Consider the following 18473-nt stretch of genomic DNA (forward strand, 5'->3'; position numbering starts at 1 on the left):
CTATTTTTATTTTTTGTGCATCTCAAACAAACACACTAATACTCCTAGATTTTCTTTTTGTACGATCAAGAAAATCGTATCAAGTATGCGACTCCAATGTGTTTTGTGTATCTTAAGGGATGTGTTCTAGGACTAGTTCAATACATATCCCAGCGTCAATCAAACACTAGCAATGTTGGGACATGTACCTCCATCTAAGATACCATGTGTCTAACAAACGAGTGGTAGCCAACCTTCTAATTAAAGAAAGAGAACACAAGAAGAAACCAAAGGCGTTGTTGGACACTAATTTTAAACTGTCACTAGTCAGTTTCCCAAAGAATTTCATAGAAAAACAGTAGGTCTCATAATTGTACTCTAATAATACAATTTTGATCTGGTCAGGGACGAATTTTATAGAACAAGATATTCGGATTCTTCTACATGAGACACAAAAACAGGTACATTACAAAGATCCCAATGTTGTGCACCACATCTGATGTAGCAGACAATTAATACCTTAACCTTGTGACGATGAGAAGATCCCTGAACACAAACATGCCCCAAGGACACACACTGTTGGGTTTGGGCGACCCTAAACCTAAGGTGAGCTCATGTCCGGTATCAGACCCGATGATCTAGGTCTCCAATAATTTATTTCGATATTTGACCAAATCAAAAGTTTCTTAATATAAACATAATATTAAAATGAATAAGAAAAAAAAACAGAAGCAAATTAGACCAAATAAAAATGAGATTAGAAAAATAAGTAAATATATTTTGCATTATTCCCTGTTATTAGTGTGAAATGTATAAACAAGGAATCAATTTTGAGTGGGTTCTTTCATTGGGAGAATTATTGCACAGTTGAGACACAAAGACAGGAAAAATAACAACCCTCATAATTTTAGTAAGTTTGGATAATTTATTCTTACATCTTCAACCATCCACCTTGGCCGCGGCTGATGCATAACTTACACTGCTGTCTCTCATGGTCTTGCATTGACTAGACTGCTCGTACCGTAGGAAATTAATCTTTATCTTCGCCGAGCAGTTCCGCAACATCTGACACATAATCAACAATTGAAAGGAAAACAAACCATCAAAACATTGCTGCAGTTGACTAGAAGAAAGATTGGGAGGTTCATACAAGGAAAAAAAAATTACAAGAGAAAAAACAAGTAAGACAAATGTATTTACATGAAGAAATACACTGATGGGATGTCGTCCACAGATGGTATTATCAAACTCTGACAGGTACCGTTTGAATGTATCCGGGTCTCCGGTCTCTATGATATCCATGCCCATCCGGTCCAATGCTTCAATGGACTTGTAGATGGCTCCATATTTGCGGTCATAGTGCATGAAGTCAAACCTGGCACCAATATAATCCAAACATTGGAAGATTAGAATTGACAGCTTGATAGAGTTCCTTTCTCTTGCAAGATTTCCAAGGTAAACCCATTGACTAGAAGGCCTCACTAGCATATGTTCTGTGTATGCTATGTTGTTTATGGACAGTAACTACAGTGTTACACATCACACTTGTGAGAACTGATGCTTTCTAGCTCTCTATTAAAATAAGAGGTAAAGAAAAAGGAATTAGGAAAAGGCTTTGTGAAAGGGAGCTCCAATCTCTAAGAACTTGTGTGCACCAATGTGCTGTAATCATGTGTCTGACAAACACTGACACACTTTTCAGACAAATGGAACTTTATTCAAGTACTTTGTTTTCCAACTATTATTATGTATGACATTACTTAAATACCTTCTCTCTATATTCTACTAGTGCGTGGCACCTTGTTTGCCCATGATTTACAAAAATTATTTGTTAAAAGGTAGAACTGTTTTTATAGTTAATTTAAGTTGCTTTGGAGAATTCAGATAGATGATAGAGCTTAGTTAGTAGTATCAATTGATGTAGAGCAAGCTTCTTACATCTAAGCTACAAATCCCATCTGCTGAAGCCAAAGTATTCGATTTAATGTAGTAGTACACACGTCATTTGAACTAACATATTAAAAAAAAAAAAGTTCCCGGTGTGCAATAAGCTATAAGTACTAGTCGACCGAACAGATTTGTGGGGTCAGTGTGTCTGCACAGTTCATATTAGTGCCCTGGCAGAGGCGTTTGTGTCCATGATACATAGTAAAAAAGGAAATGATATTGGAAGAGTAGAATAACAATGAGAGCTAAATACTACTATCTTCCATAAAGAATCTGTTAGAGAAGCATACCGAGATCCCCAGTGACAGAAGTCTGAAGACACAGAAAAGAAATTCTTTGGGTCATCTACGTATTTGGCAAGCAGCCGTCCGTACATGGCTTCATTCTCTGAATTAAGAGCGCCAACCAAAATGGGTACAATTTTTACTGGGTAACTGTGTCAGGCAACCTTAAATCAATATAAGGAAAGAATTTGTACTGCAGAAAAGCTTAATTTACAATAAAATTACCCGTGAAATACTTTCGCCAGATATGGCAAGTGCATTTCCATGCTATGTTCTGCTTCATCAACTCGAAGATCCATAAGTTCAAATTTTCCTGTTGCCTGTAGTTCCTCATTGACTGATATTTCAAGAAACAAACAAGAATGTGAATGAGTTTTGCTTCAATTTAAATAGGGGCCGTACTAAAAACAGAAGATACAAAATTGTTAACTGCAATGTCATAAAAAATTATCAATAGGCAACAGAAGAAAAAGAGAAATTAATCAAACCCCGAAAAAATCAAATCATTAAAATGTAAGGAAAGAGGATGCAGACTTCTACAACTTTTTATTTTTTAAGGAAACTTGCATTGCTTCTGTGATGTCATTCAAAAGCAAGTGGGGCACTATAGTTCAAAATCTTTTCATGTTGTAGAAAAAACTAACATGACCCTAGTGGTTGTAAACAAGTTTTGGGTTAAAGTAGTCATATATTGCTTTTAATGCTGGAGAAAGACATGTATACACTTCTAGGAAAAAAAGATAGAGGAAAAACATGCCCAGCTAAAAGGACACCCAGATGCACATTTGAAAAGAGAAACAAGGAAAAACAGCCCACAGAATTTATCAAGTTCATTTCAATAAATAAAACCAAAACATAAAGAAATATATGAAAATCAAATTTATTAATTGTGAGCATTGCAAAGACAACTTATGCATAAAAAATTTCGGAAAGAGGGTAAGGATATAGCATTCAGTATGGCAGAAATAAAATTGCATACCTTCCAAATCGATTGGGAGGTCTCCCAGAGGTGTGTTGTAAACTGTGGCCCTTGAAAGAGCACATTTAGAAGTGTAATAATGGTGAGATGGGCCAAGAAGGAACACCCGAGAACTGAAATTGACCATTTACTCACATATCAGCAATAGAAAGAAAGCAATTAACTCCATTCTCGTTCATGATATATGTACATATATATAGCATGAGGAGGAATTTAACAACTTTAAGCTAACCCTACCACCATAGCAACCCAGATTATGAAACCAGCACGCTTCTAGCAACAATAAGGCTGCAAATAACAATTATTGGAAAAACAAAATAGGCTATCTAACTTAAAATGTTCCCCTTTTACATCATATAAATCTAATAATGAGACAAGCATACTTTAAGCAACAATGAGGTTGCAAAGAAAATGAGAGAGAGAAGGGGGGGTGGGGGGGTTTGCATTGTCTTCTTCTTGTAATCAATTATATACATCTTGGTAGGATTTATAAGATTGAAGGTACTCCTAGGATAGTCATTTTGATAGTAAGAAGAAAAGCTACAATGTTAAGTGGTAGTGCAAAGGAAAATGAATGTTCCACTGTCCCTTGTGCTTTGGCAGGAAATACAAGAGGAGCGAGGTGCATTAGAGACCTTATCAAAGAAATTGCTGGTATTGTGTGTAATTGCAAGCCATTTGATGGCTTATTTTGGTTGTATATGGATGTATAGTTGGCTTTATTATTTGATTGGTTTTATCATCACCTTCATTGATGGATAATCATTGCATATGAAGTAAAGGGATTTTTTGAAGAGCTGCCCCCTCATGATTCTGCCTTCAAAGAATAGGTGGGCGGTCACAGTTGTTCACATGGAGAACTAATCTCAAAATTGGTGTTGACCTAGAATTCTTATGGCTGGGATTGCCTCAAGAGCTTTAAGCTAATTTGCATCGTCACTGTAAGATGACAAGCAATGTAGTTCTATGTCCTCTCAATCGTGGGGAAGGGTCTCCACATTTACAAATAGTGTGTGTACATTACAGTGATCAACAAAAGCTAGGACTACGAATATATTAAAACACACACATACATGGTGTCACATAGTTCATTTCTGCTTATTTCTTGATGGTCCGCTACAGTCGAAGAATTTGGTTGTTAATCGGTTGAAATAAATCTCAGAAGGTTCACCAACTAGAGATGCTTTAATGAGATGTACCCAGTTGGGAGGGTGTTTGAGAAAGATTCCAACTTTTGGGGGAGAATTCAAGAGAGAATTTCATCAATTAGATTCCAATGTTTTTGAAATAACCGTTGATGTTTGATTGTATCTTGCAAATAGTCATTGATGTTCTGTAAACTTGGAATATTAATTCTGAAAGGTTTTATTTATTTATTTTTATCGATAAAGATAATTTTAATAAGAATTACAGATATTCATGACCTAGAGGTACGAATTATTGGGGTCTAAAAGGATTACTACATAACTTTCTAAGAACTAACATACAATTTCTTTCCTCTTTTCAGTGCTAAAGAACACCAACTTGAAATTAGAAGTATCTAGTAGCAACTTAAATAATCAATGCAAATCAGCATTTTTCTTAACTTAAATTCAAGTGCAACTGTGCAAGTTAGCAACCACTTAGGTGGCTAATGCAAGATAGTTTTCTTTTTGAATAAGTTTCAAAACCTTTCTGTGCAAATAAAACCCTAAACCAGCTCTACAAGAAGCTATTTCTGTTTTTTCCTATCTCCCTCTCCTTTTACTTCAAAAGGTTTCTCTACAAATAAGTCTTCAAAATTTCAGGTCCTTTCGATTGTGCATGCCAATTTATCTTCACCAGCGTTTTTTTTTTACCAAGGATATTTCTTGTCATTTCAAATTCTATTTTTATGCAGAACAACATGCTAGACCATATTTCAGCCAAATCCTTGGGCTAAGGCTTTGGTGACAACAATGATGATTATCATTTCCTACTCCTCTGTACCTTCAAAAAGCCAACATAGATATAAAGCTAAAAGATTAAATAGTACAGGATGGACTACACCACGGTTATATTCAAGCTTTCACGCCTAACACTCAAATACACCGACCTATTCATATTCCAAGAAGAAAGTGGTTCACAATAAAAAAAAGTAGCATCAAATCTATGAGAAGAAAGTGCACGCTTCTAGTCCATACCCTACCTTCTCAAGATTCTCAAACACTATGGAAGCTTACCATAAAACCACAATTCAATTAAGGGGAAGGATATGATTCATGAATGATGCTACAATATGAAAATTACAAATCAACAATACAACATAATCTGAACAAAGAGACAAATATGAATGAATATTTCCAAATAAAAAGAAGAAGAATTAACTCACATATTTGTTGGGTCTATATTACCAAATGCAAAGGCTGCAGCACGGCCTGAATATGAATAACCAGCATGCCTGTAGTTATGCCACCAAAGGAGCAATGAAAAATCTCAACATCCATGTTTGTATGCTCTCTAGAAGTTTAATGGGGAAGATGGTTCACACTAACTTACGGGGCAATGACACCTCTTACATCAGGGGATTTAGCCAGACCAGTTGCTCTTAGCCATCCATCAAGGTCTTCTCCCAGTTTGGTGGCTGCGAAGGATTAAAATAAACCAGTATGAGGAGCAAAACATTTGAATAGAAACAGGAATATCTGCGGTAAGTAAACAGAGGGTTCTTCGCCGCATAATATGTCCTCCCAAAGCCTAATCTGGTTCCCTATACGACCTTGGATTTATTTTTTATTTTGTTTTATTTTATTTTATTTTTGATAAGTAAATGATTCATTAACTACAACCCTTGAATTCCATGTCTTAGTAAAAATCTCCGCAGCCATTTAGCCGCTGAAATAGTATTCATCATTCGACGATCTAATCACCAAACCCTCCAAAATGTCCTGAGGCTTATTAAAGAGATGTAAAATCCCCCTCATCCACTGTGGACCCAAGAAGGAGTAAGCTTCAAGCTTTTACATCTTTTCTCATGCTACATAGCAGAGGCTTGTGCCTCTTGTTTTTATGTTGGGGGGCAATTTTAAATTATTGGACATTAAAATTTCAACTTAGTTCCTTTTTCATTTCCTCCAAACCCATAATTAAATAGGAAAATAGTCTTCTACATGCAGACTTCAACATGTATATTATATGTTCTCCCCTGAAGTCGAGAAAATTATTTCCACTCCCAACTTTATCGAGTTCATTATATATTCTCCCTTCAAGAAAGTCCCAGAAGTATATTTATATTTATCTTTAAAAAAAGAAAATACGCTCCACAAATATATTTAAGCCCCGCTCAAAGCAACTTGTCCCTATGTCCAACCCTAGATCATGTTATTCAAATAAAATTATAATAGCCCATGGTGAAAAAAACTTTTTTTTATAAGCCCAAGGCGAAAAAATCTTGGTGTTAGATCATCTAAAAATTTCTAAAATCATATTTTTTTTTCTAGGTCAATTGATCCATCAATGTTTCAACCTATCACTTATAAGATTTACTAGTAACTAATAAAGATTACATTTTGTAACCCCAAAATGATCATATCCAAAAGCTAGAAATCACCATAAAAAATGCTCAAATTAAATGATTAGAAGTCACCAATCAAAATAATGTTTTGTGTGCAAGTCCATCAAGAGATCTTTCGAATATTAATGTGTTAATGGGCCCAAAAGAATGTGAAAATGTCTGTTTAGAGGACCAACAAGCTTTCTATACATGAGACATCAAATTATTATTTATTTTTTTGTACACGTGTTGAGCTGTTGATATTGAGGGTTTTTTTTTCTTTCTTAAAGTCAAATATATTTGTAGGGTACTCAAAGGAAGAATTTGTAATTAAACTGGATAAAGTTGGGTGAGGAGAGAGTTCTCTCAATTTAGAGGAGAATATGTCAGTAATACCTATAGAGAATCTATCCAAGAACAATAAAAATAGAAGAAATGAAATAAGATGCAATCACACACGAAACACAAGATTTTTACAGGGTTCCCTTACGATTGAAGTATGTCCATGATTCACACCGATTCCACTATGATTAGCAATAAAAAAAAATGCAAAAAACAGATGCCATTACAAGAGTTTCTCTCACTCCTACAAATTCTCTACGAGAGTTTTTTTTACACTCTCAGACTACACTTTTTGGCATACCAGTTACTTTTCAACCCCCCCTTTTTATATAAGCATCAGGGGATGATCAAATAACAATACGAGGTCAACAATGGTGGTTACCTATTATGGTGAAAGTCCACAATGGTGACCACCTACCAAGAAAGCTCTATAATGGTAGTCACCTACCATCACATATCAACCAAGGTCAGATATGGTAGCTACTAAAGTCTCCACAAGCTATAAAAATCTCCCACTTGGAGATTGATTAAGAATATCTCCACTAATCATGTTGCATTTGAGAAATAACGCCTCCATAATAGTCTTAGTGTGAATCATATCCGTCTTCTAAGCTTGAAGACCAATAGAAACTGAACAAGTCTTCAGTTTCTCCACAATAATCACTTTGTAAACATATCTGCAAGATTCTGACCTGTATGAACCTTTTCAAAAATAAACCATCGATCTTCTACGATAGATCTTATGAAGTGGTATTTAATGTCTATGTGCTTGGTCCTTGAATGAAAAACCGAGTTCTTTGCAAGATGAATTGCACATTGACTATCACTGTACAATTTGCAATGTTCTTGCACGTTACCCAATTCTTTTAAGAAACTCTGTAACCATACCATTTCCTTGCAAGCTTTCCGTTGCGACGACATACTATGATTCAGTACTATTTTCTACAATTGTGAGACCCAACTGACTGTTGCACTACCCAGAGTGAATACATACAGTGTAGTATTCTTTCTGCTATCAATATCCCCTGCCAAATCTGAATCAACATACCCTGCAAACTGATTTTGGACCTCCATAGCATAGTGTTGCATCATCAGTACCTCTCAAATATCTAAGAATCCATTTTACGGCTTCCCAATGCTCCTTTCCTGGGTTGCTCATAAATCTGCTTACAACTCCCATTGCTTGAGCAATATCTAGTCTTGTGCAAACCATAACATACATTAAGTTGTCAATAGCTACGGCATAATAAATCTTAGCCATATAATCACGTTCTTCCTGTATCACTACTCCATGTTCTTTTGAAAGCTTGAAGTGGCTTGCTAAGGGAATGTTAATTGGCTTCGCACTTCCCATATTGAACCTCTTGAGTACCTTTGAAACACACTCAGCCTATTACAACTTCAACTTTCTATTTTCTCTGTCTCTATTGATTCGCACACCAAGGATTTGCTTTGTAGCACACAAATCCTTCATTGCAAATTCCTTTGACAGTTGTTCCTTGAGATTCAAAATCTCAAGCATGCTTGACCCTACAACAAGCATATCATCTACATACAAAAGTAGTATGAGATAAGAATTTTTGAATTTCTTAAAATGACAACAATGACGCATGGCGTCTGTTAAAACCATTAACAGACATGAAACAGTCAAATTTCTTATACCACTATCTAAGGGCTTGCTTCAAACCATATAAACTCTTCTTGAGTTTCCATACCATATTCTCTTTCCTAGATACAACATATCCTGTGGCTGATGCATGCAAATATCCTCTTCTAAATTACCATGTAGAAAAGCAATTTTTACATCTAGCTGCTCTAAATGTAAATCTTCTACCGTCACAATACCTCAAACTACTCTAATAGTTGATATCTTAACATAAGAAAATTTTCAGTATGGTCGATACCTGCCTTTAGTTTAAAATCTTTAACAACCAACCTGACCTTGTATCGCTTAGTACCATCATGTTCTTCTTTCAATTGTAAACCGACTTATTATGCAAAACAGCCTTTCCTTCGGATAATGGTGAGCCAGAAAGCTATGAAGATAAAGTGCAGGTTGACACCAGGGAAAATGAGAGTAAGCTATGGATGATGAGATGGATTCTCTTTTATCAAACAAGACAGTTATGGCTTGTGGAGACTTTAGTAGCCACCATATCTAACTTTGGTTGGTAGGTGGCCACCATTGTAGACTTTCACCATCGTAGGTGGTGGTAGGTGACCACCATTGTTGATCTTATATTATTGTTTGTTCATCCCCTGATGTCTATATATATGGTGGGGTTGAGAAACAAGTAGTACAAGAAGTGAAGTCTGAAAGTGTCAAGAAGTGAAGTCTGAAAGTGTAAACAAAAAATTCTGTAGAGAGTTTGTGAGGGTGAGAGAAACTCTTGTAATAGAGCATCTTGCTCTTTGTTTTTTCCTGTTGCTAATCATAGGTATGATCCATAGGCGTACCTCAATCTTAAGAGAACCACGTAAAAATCTTGTGTTTCGTGTGTGATTGTATCTTGTTTTATTTCTTCTATCTTTATTGTTCTTGGATAGATTTGTCTGCAACTGGTTACGTTTAGTACAACCAAAGTAAAAGATTGCAAAAACTCCATCTAGACTAAAAGAAAAAAAAAAATCTCTTCTCACTAGTATGAAATAGATAGATTTATTTCTTCAAAAAAAATTATGTTCTTATTACCTATTTACTTCTAAATATTCCTTCAAAAATCCATGCTTGTGTGGCTTAGCAAAACCTTAAGGCTTCTGCCTCACCCTTTAAGCCATTGAAGCACCTTGCCCTCGCCTCACACCTTCACATTTAAAACAATTCAACCTTAAACTCGTAAGGATAAACTAGAAGATTTCTATACCATCATATGGTTCTAGTGCTAAAAATTCCCATTTTGTACATATCATTTCTTTATTCTTATCTTTCAACAAATTAATAATGGAGCTCCTTATAAATCCCCAACAGTGAGGTTTACTTCAACGAACTCATTCAAAATTTCAGACGTTTAAGGTGTACTTCCAATGTTTTATGTACGATATTAATAATCAAAACAGGGAAATTTTTTTAATTTATTAATTAATTACATTAATGAAGCATTCTAACTTCTAATTTAGAATATCTATGAAAAAAAATTACTTTTGAAACAAAATCAACCATATCTAGATGTTTAAAAGATCAGAATCAAATAAACCATCAAAAAATTCTCAAAAGAAAAAAAACTAAAAAAAACAAACAAATTAAACTTGAAGGCGAACTACATCAACATAGAAAATAATGAGCATTGAAATAGGAAATCAATTTGGACTTACGATTATCAGTGTACCATGATCCTGCATGAGAAGCTTTTCTCACTCTCTCCATTTCAGAAAGAAAATCGAGCTCTGAGACTTAGAAGAACGAACGAAACCCTAAATAAATAGCTTATGAACCCTAAGAGACCTTTTTCTTTCTGAAGATCGAGGAACACGAATATATTTTATAGACGCAACCACTCTCAAGTCTCTCAAGTTTCAAGCATCTCTGACTCTCTAAAGATACCTCTTTTCTTGGCTCTGTATATTTTAAAACTCGAACGAGTTGGAACGGATTCGGAGGCAGCCAAACGAGTTTCCCAATGTGAATCGATTACCTCCGTGTCTCTTCTAAAATTCGAGTTAATTTGTCCGAGTCATTTGAAATCTCGACCGAGTCAACTAATTTATTTTATTAACTATTTTTCTTTAATATTTTAAGATCAATCTGAAATTAGATTTGTGATTGTAGTATATAGATGTCAAAATCAGTTTGAACTAGTTTGAAAGGTTTGACTCGTTCGAGTTTTGGATGGCCAAAGTCAAACCAGTTTGGGAATTTAGATTTCAAAGTCATGCTCTATTGATGCTTTTAAGTGGAATAATGGATCTTTAGTCACAAAATCTATAAGTTAGAGAAATAATAAATATTTCCATCTAGCCTTTACTATGATAATGAGAAAGAAAAAAAAGCCTTACAAATCTCGAGGACTTGGTTGACATATCTCGAGGTCTTTTTGACGATGGATGAGACTTAATAACGCCTTTCTCCTCACTATCATAGTGGAAAGGGTTTCTCTTATTTTATATAAAAAGCACCAAATCCGACCGTTAACAATAAATGTAGCATTCAAACCATAATCAAGAAAACCTCCATCATATAAATCCTTAGGAGATGGTCGCTTATGATTTCTCAATATTCCTTAAAAAAAATTTTAAAAACTATGAGATCCCGAGACTTTTCCCCGCTCATCCCAATATTAAAAAAGCATCCATAGGAGTTTGATTGAATCTTATAGATCCAATCAAATTATTGTTGGATGGGCTCTTGATGATATCAAACCTGGTTCAATAAACAATCCATACATACATTACATTTTAATAAATTTAATAAAAAATTTATTTTATAAATGATTTAATTGAGTTGCAAACGGATCAGATTTTGTACAATGATCCAATTCATACACCTGCAATAAAAATTTCAATCAAAACAGATTTTTATCTCAAATCTAGCAAAAGAAATATATGTAAAATAATAATAATAATAATAAATAAATAAATAAATAAATAAAAGAAACATAAACTGTTATTTTTGCAATATAAACTCACAAAAGTTACAAAAAAGCATGCTGAGTATATAAATAAATTACAAACCTTACTGAAGATGAACAAACCATATATCATTACAAGTATTATTTTAAGAATCAAATACAAATCAAATTTTCTACAAACTAAATGAAACCCAGGAAAATCTGAAACTGATACGGGGCACAATCGGCTTCTTCATGTTGATGTAAGAAGTGATTCTCGTCCCCGGCTAAAGAATAACCGATATAACTGGTTACTTGACTTCAAAACAGATGAAATCCATTCCAAAAACAGCACTTTCAAGAGCACACAAAACATAAGCTGCAGACAGATAAACAAAAGAATCATCATCTAGATCACACATTGAAAGATGATACAGACACTAATACGGTAAAACCCAAGTCAAGAATAGCAAGTAATTCGAAATATGAATTAATACAGAAACAATAAACTAATATAAACAGTTTAATTTCCACATGTTCATCAATTTACTTAATTGAGACCTAATGGTATTTTGGTCATACCCCCACATACGTTATATATGTGAATAATGCACGAAATGTAAAGGCCCTTTATTTATTATTCATTTATCACATTACCATGGGACTCTTGCAATATTATTTTTTTTATTGGTAAAGATAATTTATTAAAAAGAGAAGAGGGGAAGAAATGGGGGGTCGAGAAGACCAACCCAAACAACAAGGACGAACAAAGAAAAACAAAAGAAACAAAGAGCAACAAGGCACCAAACAAACTACTCCAACACCAAACTACAAATTCTATCCCATCTAACAAAAAAGTCTTCGAAGGAAACTCCTCTGAATTCCTTGTAAAGTTTGCTCTAAGCAAACACCAAGCCCAAAATAAATAAGATCACGTCTTCCGTTAATGACTCATTCCCCTCAAAGATACGACTATTCCTTTCTTTTCAAATACCCTATGAGTTCATATCTGTTTTTACTATCTCCATCTTCTTTTGGGTCTTCTATTCGCTCTTCTAGGACCTTCAACTTGAATATTTCTTCCAACTGGGGTTGTCAACATTCTAACAATGAATAAGGAGCAAGGTTCACCACCTTTGACCCCATTTAAACCTCGACTATAAAGACCAAGAACAAAAATAATACATGATTAGCCTAAGGAGGAGTTTCTTATGAAGATGACAAAGAAAGGATTGCACTCAAAGAAAATGAAATATTTTTTTCAAGACATCTTAGAAAGCAAGAAACATTCTGGCTATCCCTTTTGAATACCACAAAAGTAACAGGAAAGGAAGAGACTGTAAAATAAAAAAAGAAGTAGAAGAAAAACTCCATCAGTAGCCTAGCTTCTCTCCCAAAATCCATGTTGATAGAAAACTCTCACATTCTACATACTCCCAAAGTCATTGTGGAGAGAGACAGAACCAGAAATCGAGGTAGGGAAAACAGGTCGGTTCTGCAATTGTATTGATGTAGCGTCTAAAAGGGAATTTTGAATGGGTTTTCTGAGACTGAGAAAATGACGAGATTCAAAGTGAGCAGTGGAGATATAATTCACTTATGGGAGGAATACTGGTGTGGTGTGGAATTTCTTCAATTAATGATGGCTTTCTAGTTACACTGCCTTAAAGGAGGGCATGTGTTGGGATGTGTGGAAATGAAGATGTGTTTCAACACGTATCCGACATCCAAATAAAATCCCTAAAAAACTTTCATTTCGTCGAAACCTATAAAGTTTGACGTCATTGTCACGTACCTTGCAAAAGGTTTAATTGGTATGTCAATCCCAATCTCAGTTGCAGGAATCTTCTGCTAGGATCCTATTTCAGGAACTCAAAACCTCACACAAACTAACACTACCATGATTGTGTAATCCACCCTCAGTGCCTCTAACATTCTGTTGAGTTAGGACTTTCTTCTGTTCAGTTATGTTTGCAATTTTTAAATTGGTTTTCATTTATATTTTTAGTTAAACATTGGACAGTAATTATTGTTAGAAATCTATTTAAACTAGCAATATACTTGTTAATAAAATTGAGGATGATTTTTATATTATTTTCAATAAAACACATGTTTTATTTTTTTAATGTTATATGATATTAAAAGCTTTCTAGGCTCACAAGCAGGTGAGAGATCTACCTGTAATCATTGCAGAAGGAAACTAAGATATTCTTTATTTGGATGAATAATTTAATGGGCATAGAGATTACCTCTCTCAGTCTGCAATGGGTGCTGCTTCTGGAAATGGGAGCAACAAAAACTGACTCTTTCTCTGTTCTAAAGACGCTAACTCAACCTTTAACACTGTTAAATTAACAACACACAACTCATACATGCTCCAAGATGTGATGCAGCTTCGGAACCTGTCTTCGAAATAATGGTTCAAGCCGGAACGATGGAACACCACACTTCCATCTTTTCGCATCATACATCTCGTTCCACGCCTGTACTATCTCATTAATTTTGAACCCTAACCCTGAAAATATTAACAGAAAAAAAATCAAATATTTTCTGAAGTTCTTAAATGAATATTTTCAGCAGATCTTCGTGTCTTACCCTCAAATGTAGTTTTATTGGCACAATGGTTCTTTATCATAACAGCTATATCCGTTGGAGAAGCTCCGGCAAGTTCGAATTTCTCAACAGCAACCTCAAGGCATTCTTCCCACCCTGGCAACCCTAATTTGTACTCCACAATAGAACGCTCGTAAAGAATGGTACCCCATAAGAGATTGATCTGAGACTTCATGTTTGAAGCTTGTTCCGCAGCTTCACCTGCCGATATACCTTTAAAAAGCTCATCCAAACCCATCTTCTGTAACTGGGTCTTAACCTTATCTGGTTTAGAAAGCTCATTCAAACGCTGCTCTTCCATCTCTTCCCATATTTGAGTCCCCTTTTCCATGTTATCCTCAGCATTGTTGAAAAGCTGAAGAACCTCTGAAGAAGGCCATGTCTCCAAGTCAACCTTGCTTCCAATTGCATAATACCATGAGAGTTTCGCTTGCTCGAACTGCAATTGACCAAGCGCAAGAAGGGCTTCATAGAAGTCTGGTTTGATTTTTAAAGCTTCTTCGTATCTCTTTCCTGCTTTAACGTATTCTTTTTGTGCCCACTCATATGCTGCTTTAACTTGAACAAGTATGGATTCCCTAGAAGCATCTTCGGGGAAGAACACCATCTTCCTTGCCTTGGACATGTGAACATTTCCCCAATTGAACAAAGCTAAAGCCGCCATCTCTTGGAATTTCTCCGCTGCAATCTCGAAAAGGTCTTGGGCTTCTTCACTCGTGACAGTGTCCTCCATAGCTTCCGAGTAGAGCTTCATCCCGAGCTCATGAAGGTCCAAGTACGCGTCTGAATTGAACCCAACATGATTCTTGAACAAACGAGCAAATTGTACGATCCAATCATCAATATACAATGACCCATTTTCTGTTACCCTACCTTGTTCTGCGTTTCCGTTCTCAGAGACATTCTTATGGTTTATCTTGAGATTTTGAACTTGGCCCCCATTCTTTGCTCCCTCAAGTAATGGCTCTCGCTCCGGATTAACATCTACAACGTACAACCTAACAGAACCCTGTTGCTCGGCGGATGCTTCAGCCCATCTTAGTTCTTCAGAAGAGGTGATTGTCACCAAGTCCCCTTCTTGATCTTTGTATTTGATAAGAAATGCCTTTAAAGTCGGAAATCGATCTTGAACTATTTCCTTCAGCCGTTGAATGCTACAATTAGTTGGTAATTGGGCACACCTAATATCCTCCCCAAAGACCAATTTCAAAGCCCTCGTGGGTTCTTCTTCTTTAGCATTACTGACATTTTCCTCCACAACCACCTTATCCTCGGCTTTCTTCTCCTCGATGAATTTGTTGCTTTTCTTCTTTCTAGGTTTCTCTTTCACCACTTTACGTGGTGGTGAAGCACATGGGGGTTCAATGTACTCTTGAGTCAAATTAAAACCTTTATCATCCACCATGATACCCTTCTTCTCAAGGGCCTTTTTCACCCTCTCAGCAATCTCTAATGCAGTGAGATTATTCGGCTCGGTGTTCAAAACCAAATCAACATCTTTAAACGCCAAATCCAACCGATTCAAAGCTTCGTAACACTTAGCCCTCTTCAAGAGAGCTTTACTATATTTCGGAGAGACTTCCAAAGCCAAATTGCACTCGTTGATAGCTCTCGGGTACTCACTAAGACCCATCTGCATATAACAAGCGGCCATATTACTCCGAAGGTGTGCTACATCTATGTGATTTCTTGGAAGCAATTTTAGGGCTTTCTCATAGCTTAACATGGCTCCTTCATGATCCCTCTTTTGAAAAAGCTTATTCCCCTCATCCTTCAATTCTTGAGACATTGCGATGAAGATGGCCGTGTCGTTATCAAAAGCTTTCGGGCTCCGCTCCGCCGATTTACTACTTGTATTACCCTCACCAGATTTCCCTCCCATGGTTTTCTTCTTCTTCCCACTAGGCTTCCCCATCACAAATCCAACAACCACAAAACCCACAACCAGAAAGAAAGAAGGAAAAAAAAAAACCTTTTTTTTTTTACTTCAAATTTCCAACCAAAAACCTCACAATTCAATCCAATTCCACACAAAAACAACCCAAAGAAGATCGGTCTCACGTCTGTCGAGACCGAGCTTCTAATTCTTATGCAACACCCCCAAGTCTCCTCCAATTCAACAAACCTAATACCCCCTCTGAAACTCAAATTTATTCTCACAAAAAAGATTCAAAACCCACCCAAATTCACAAAGAAACGATTCAAAGAACGAGTTTTTCCCTCTCCAAACAGATTTAGATACAAAGAAAACCTGAACAAGCTAGAAAAAACTCATTTCTTGATTAAAAACTATTTTTTTCCTACAATAATCACACAACATGATCTGGAAACTTATCTGAAACCCGAATTCTCCTCGATTAAGTTTGAATTCTGCTCTAAGAACGACTTTTCTCGTTGATGGCGTCTTCGGTTGCTTTTAAGATTGAATGAAAACCAAGCATTTTTCTTCATTGTAAGGGTTTTCTCAGCTTAACGTGAACGCCACAAAAAGCTGCAAAAAGAAATCCAATCTGTTTTATTAATTATTTTTTAATAAGTTTTCAAATACATTTAGGTGGGTCCCGCATTTCCGTGAACTCCAAGTTTTTTGGGGACGTTTTAAAGTAATAAAGTTTAAAAGAACATAAATATAACAATAAATAAATAAAGATAGTTGCTATTGCCACATCAATTTGTACCAACCCCACACCAACTGTGTGAAATTCTTAGGTGATCTATGTAGGAATTGGTGTGGTATTAGTAAGAGTTGGTGTAGCTAGCTCTCTAAATAAGAGAGAAGAAGGGTTAAATTTTTATTTTTTTTTAAATTACAAATATTTTGCTTTTATGTTTTTTATTTTTTCAATAAATATCGATTGTTCCTTGCTGTCAGGAAATGGAGACGGTTAAGTTTGGTATAATGACTAAACTACCCTCGTTTAGGCTTTTAATGAAATGACAGGCGAATGACACTGGGCCGTTAATGGATCTGAGCTGTAAAATTCAGATCTGGACCAAGGATTTTGGGTTTCAAAAAGGATCCGATCCAGTTAGATAGCCTGCCCCATCGGTTCTGAATCAATCATGAGCCGATTAGATAAAATTTGAGAACTATAGAAATTATATTATGTATTTTGTTTGAATATATCAATTTTAATTAGTTTTTGTATATCAAATTGGATTTGGATCCTAATATCAGGATCCATAAATCTAATCCGATAAGATCCAATCCAAAATACCCAATCCGAGCTGGATCCACTGACACCCCTATATGGTAGGAACAAAGAAAAGTTTTTGGCACATGGGACACGTGAAAGGTTATGTACCAATGCGGGCCAAATCCATAAGCGTTCATTTGGAAACAGCCACGATAGGGTTTTCACGTGGGAGAATATACCATATTCTACATTTTGATCTTTTACTCCAGGATGTTGGATAGTTACTCAACTTCACTTCTCCTTTGCAAGCCACTTGGCATAGTACTCTAAGACCATTTACAAACAAAAGTTTCGATCACCCAACAATCAACTTCTAGTCTACAATCAATCTCATGCCACCCCAGTTCATATTAGAATAAATCTTGGAGTGGCATTAGCAAAAATTGGTGTGGCAATAGAAGCTCTCTATCATATTCAAGTATTGGTATGTCCAATAATCTCTCATCATCATAAGATTGTATGGTGTAAGATGTAAATTTTTTCTTTAATGAGTCACAATTGCTCCATTGTTGATGAAATTGGAGAGGCGATGAATGAAATTTAAGTTACAATTAGCCTCCATTAGGATAGATATTGAATTTGAATTTATTTGCTCTTTTTATATATAAAGTAACTCCTCATATTCATTAGATGTCGGAGCTTCACTAATCACTACAACTAACGTCAGTTTCTTGTATTTGGATCCATTTCCCCTACTTTTATAAGTCTCTCATTTTTATCCTTGTCATTACAATGGTTTTTGAATGATCGTAAATCAATGTGATTGATGTTTGTTATATGCTCGTATTCTTAAAGGGTCAAGATCCCTTGACGCTTAAGAATGACTTGTGAAAAAAACACATGATCCCAATCCATTAAATGCAAAATCCAATGGTTAAGATTTATTATTGGGATAAGTATCTCTCATATTTGTGTTATCAAGATACTCGTAAATCTCAACCATTGGATTTTGTGTTTAAAGGGTTGGGATCATGTGTTTTTTTTTATGAGTCGTTTTTAGGGGTCAATGCATTCCAACCCCTTTTTTAAACCTTATCCTTACATATGTTACCTGGTTTGATTCGTGATGGGTTTGTA

The 18473-nt window shown here is 35.5% G+C and overlaps 2 protein-coding genes across 2 annotated transcripts; both read right to left on the bottom strand.

Moving 5' to 3' along the window:
- Positions 1 to 715: 715 nt before the first annotated feature.
- Positions 716 to 10570, bottom strand: LOC147392649 (AmmeMemoRadiSam system protein B). The gene is made up of 8 exons (XM_086454964.1): positions 10355 to 10570; positions 5707 to 5791; positions 5540 to 5608; positions 3190 to 3302; positions 2436 to 2547; positions 2217 to 2360; positions 1180 to 1354; positions 716 to 1044 (listed from the first exon to the last, which is right to left on the bottom strand). The coding sequence occupies exons 1-8, from the start codon at positions 10404 to 10406 to the stop codon at positions 919 to 921; spliced, it is 876 nt and encodes a 291-aa protein (XP_086311090.1). The 5' UTR covers positions 10407 to 10570; the 3' UTR covers positions 716 to 918.
- Positions 10571 to 11624: 1054 nt separating this feature from the next.
- On the bottom strand, positions 11625 to 16701 carry PHOX1 (Octicosapeptide/Phox/Bem1p (PB1) domain-containing protein / tetratricopeptide repeat (TPR)-containing protein). The gene is made up of 3 exons (XM_086454963.1): positions 14182 to 16701; positions 13836 to 14101; positions 11625 to 11965 (listed from the first exon to the last, which is right to left on the bottom strand). Exons 1-2 carry the CDS (start codon positions 16112 to 16114, stop codon positions 13953 to 13955), a joined length of 2082 nt encoding a protein of 693 aa, XP_086311089.1. The 5' UTR covers positions 16115 to 16701; the 3' UTR covers positions 11625 to 11965; positions 13836 to 13952.
- Between the last annotated feature and the right edge of the window lie 1772 nt (positions 16702 to 18473).

This window comes from Akebia trifoliata, chromosome 10 (assembly GCF_017979445.1).
Source record: "Akebia trifoliata isolate Shusen 1 chromosome 10, ASM1797944v1, whole genome shotgun sequence".
Taxonomy (NCBI): Eukaryota; Viridiplantae; Streptophyta; class Magnoliopsida; order Ranunculales; family Lardizabalaceae; genus Akebia; species Akebia trifoliata.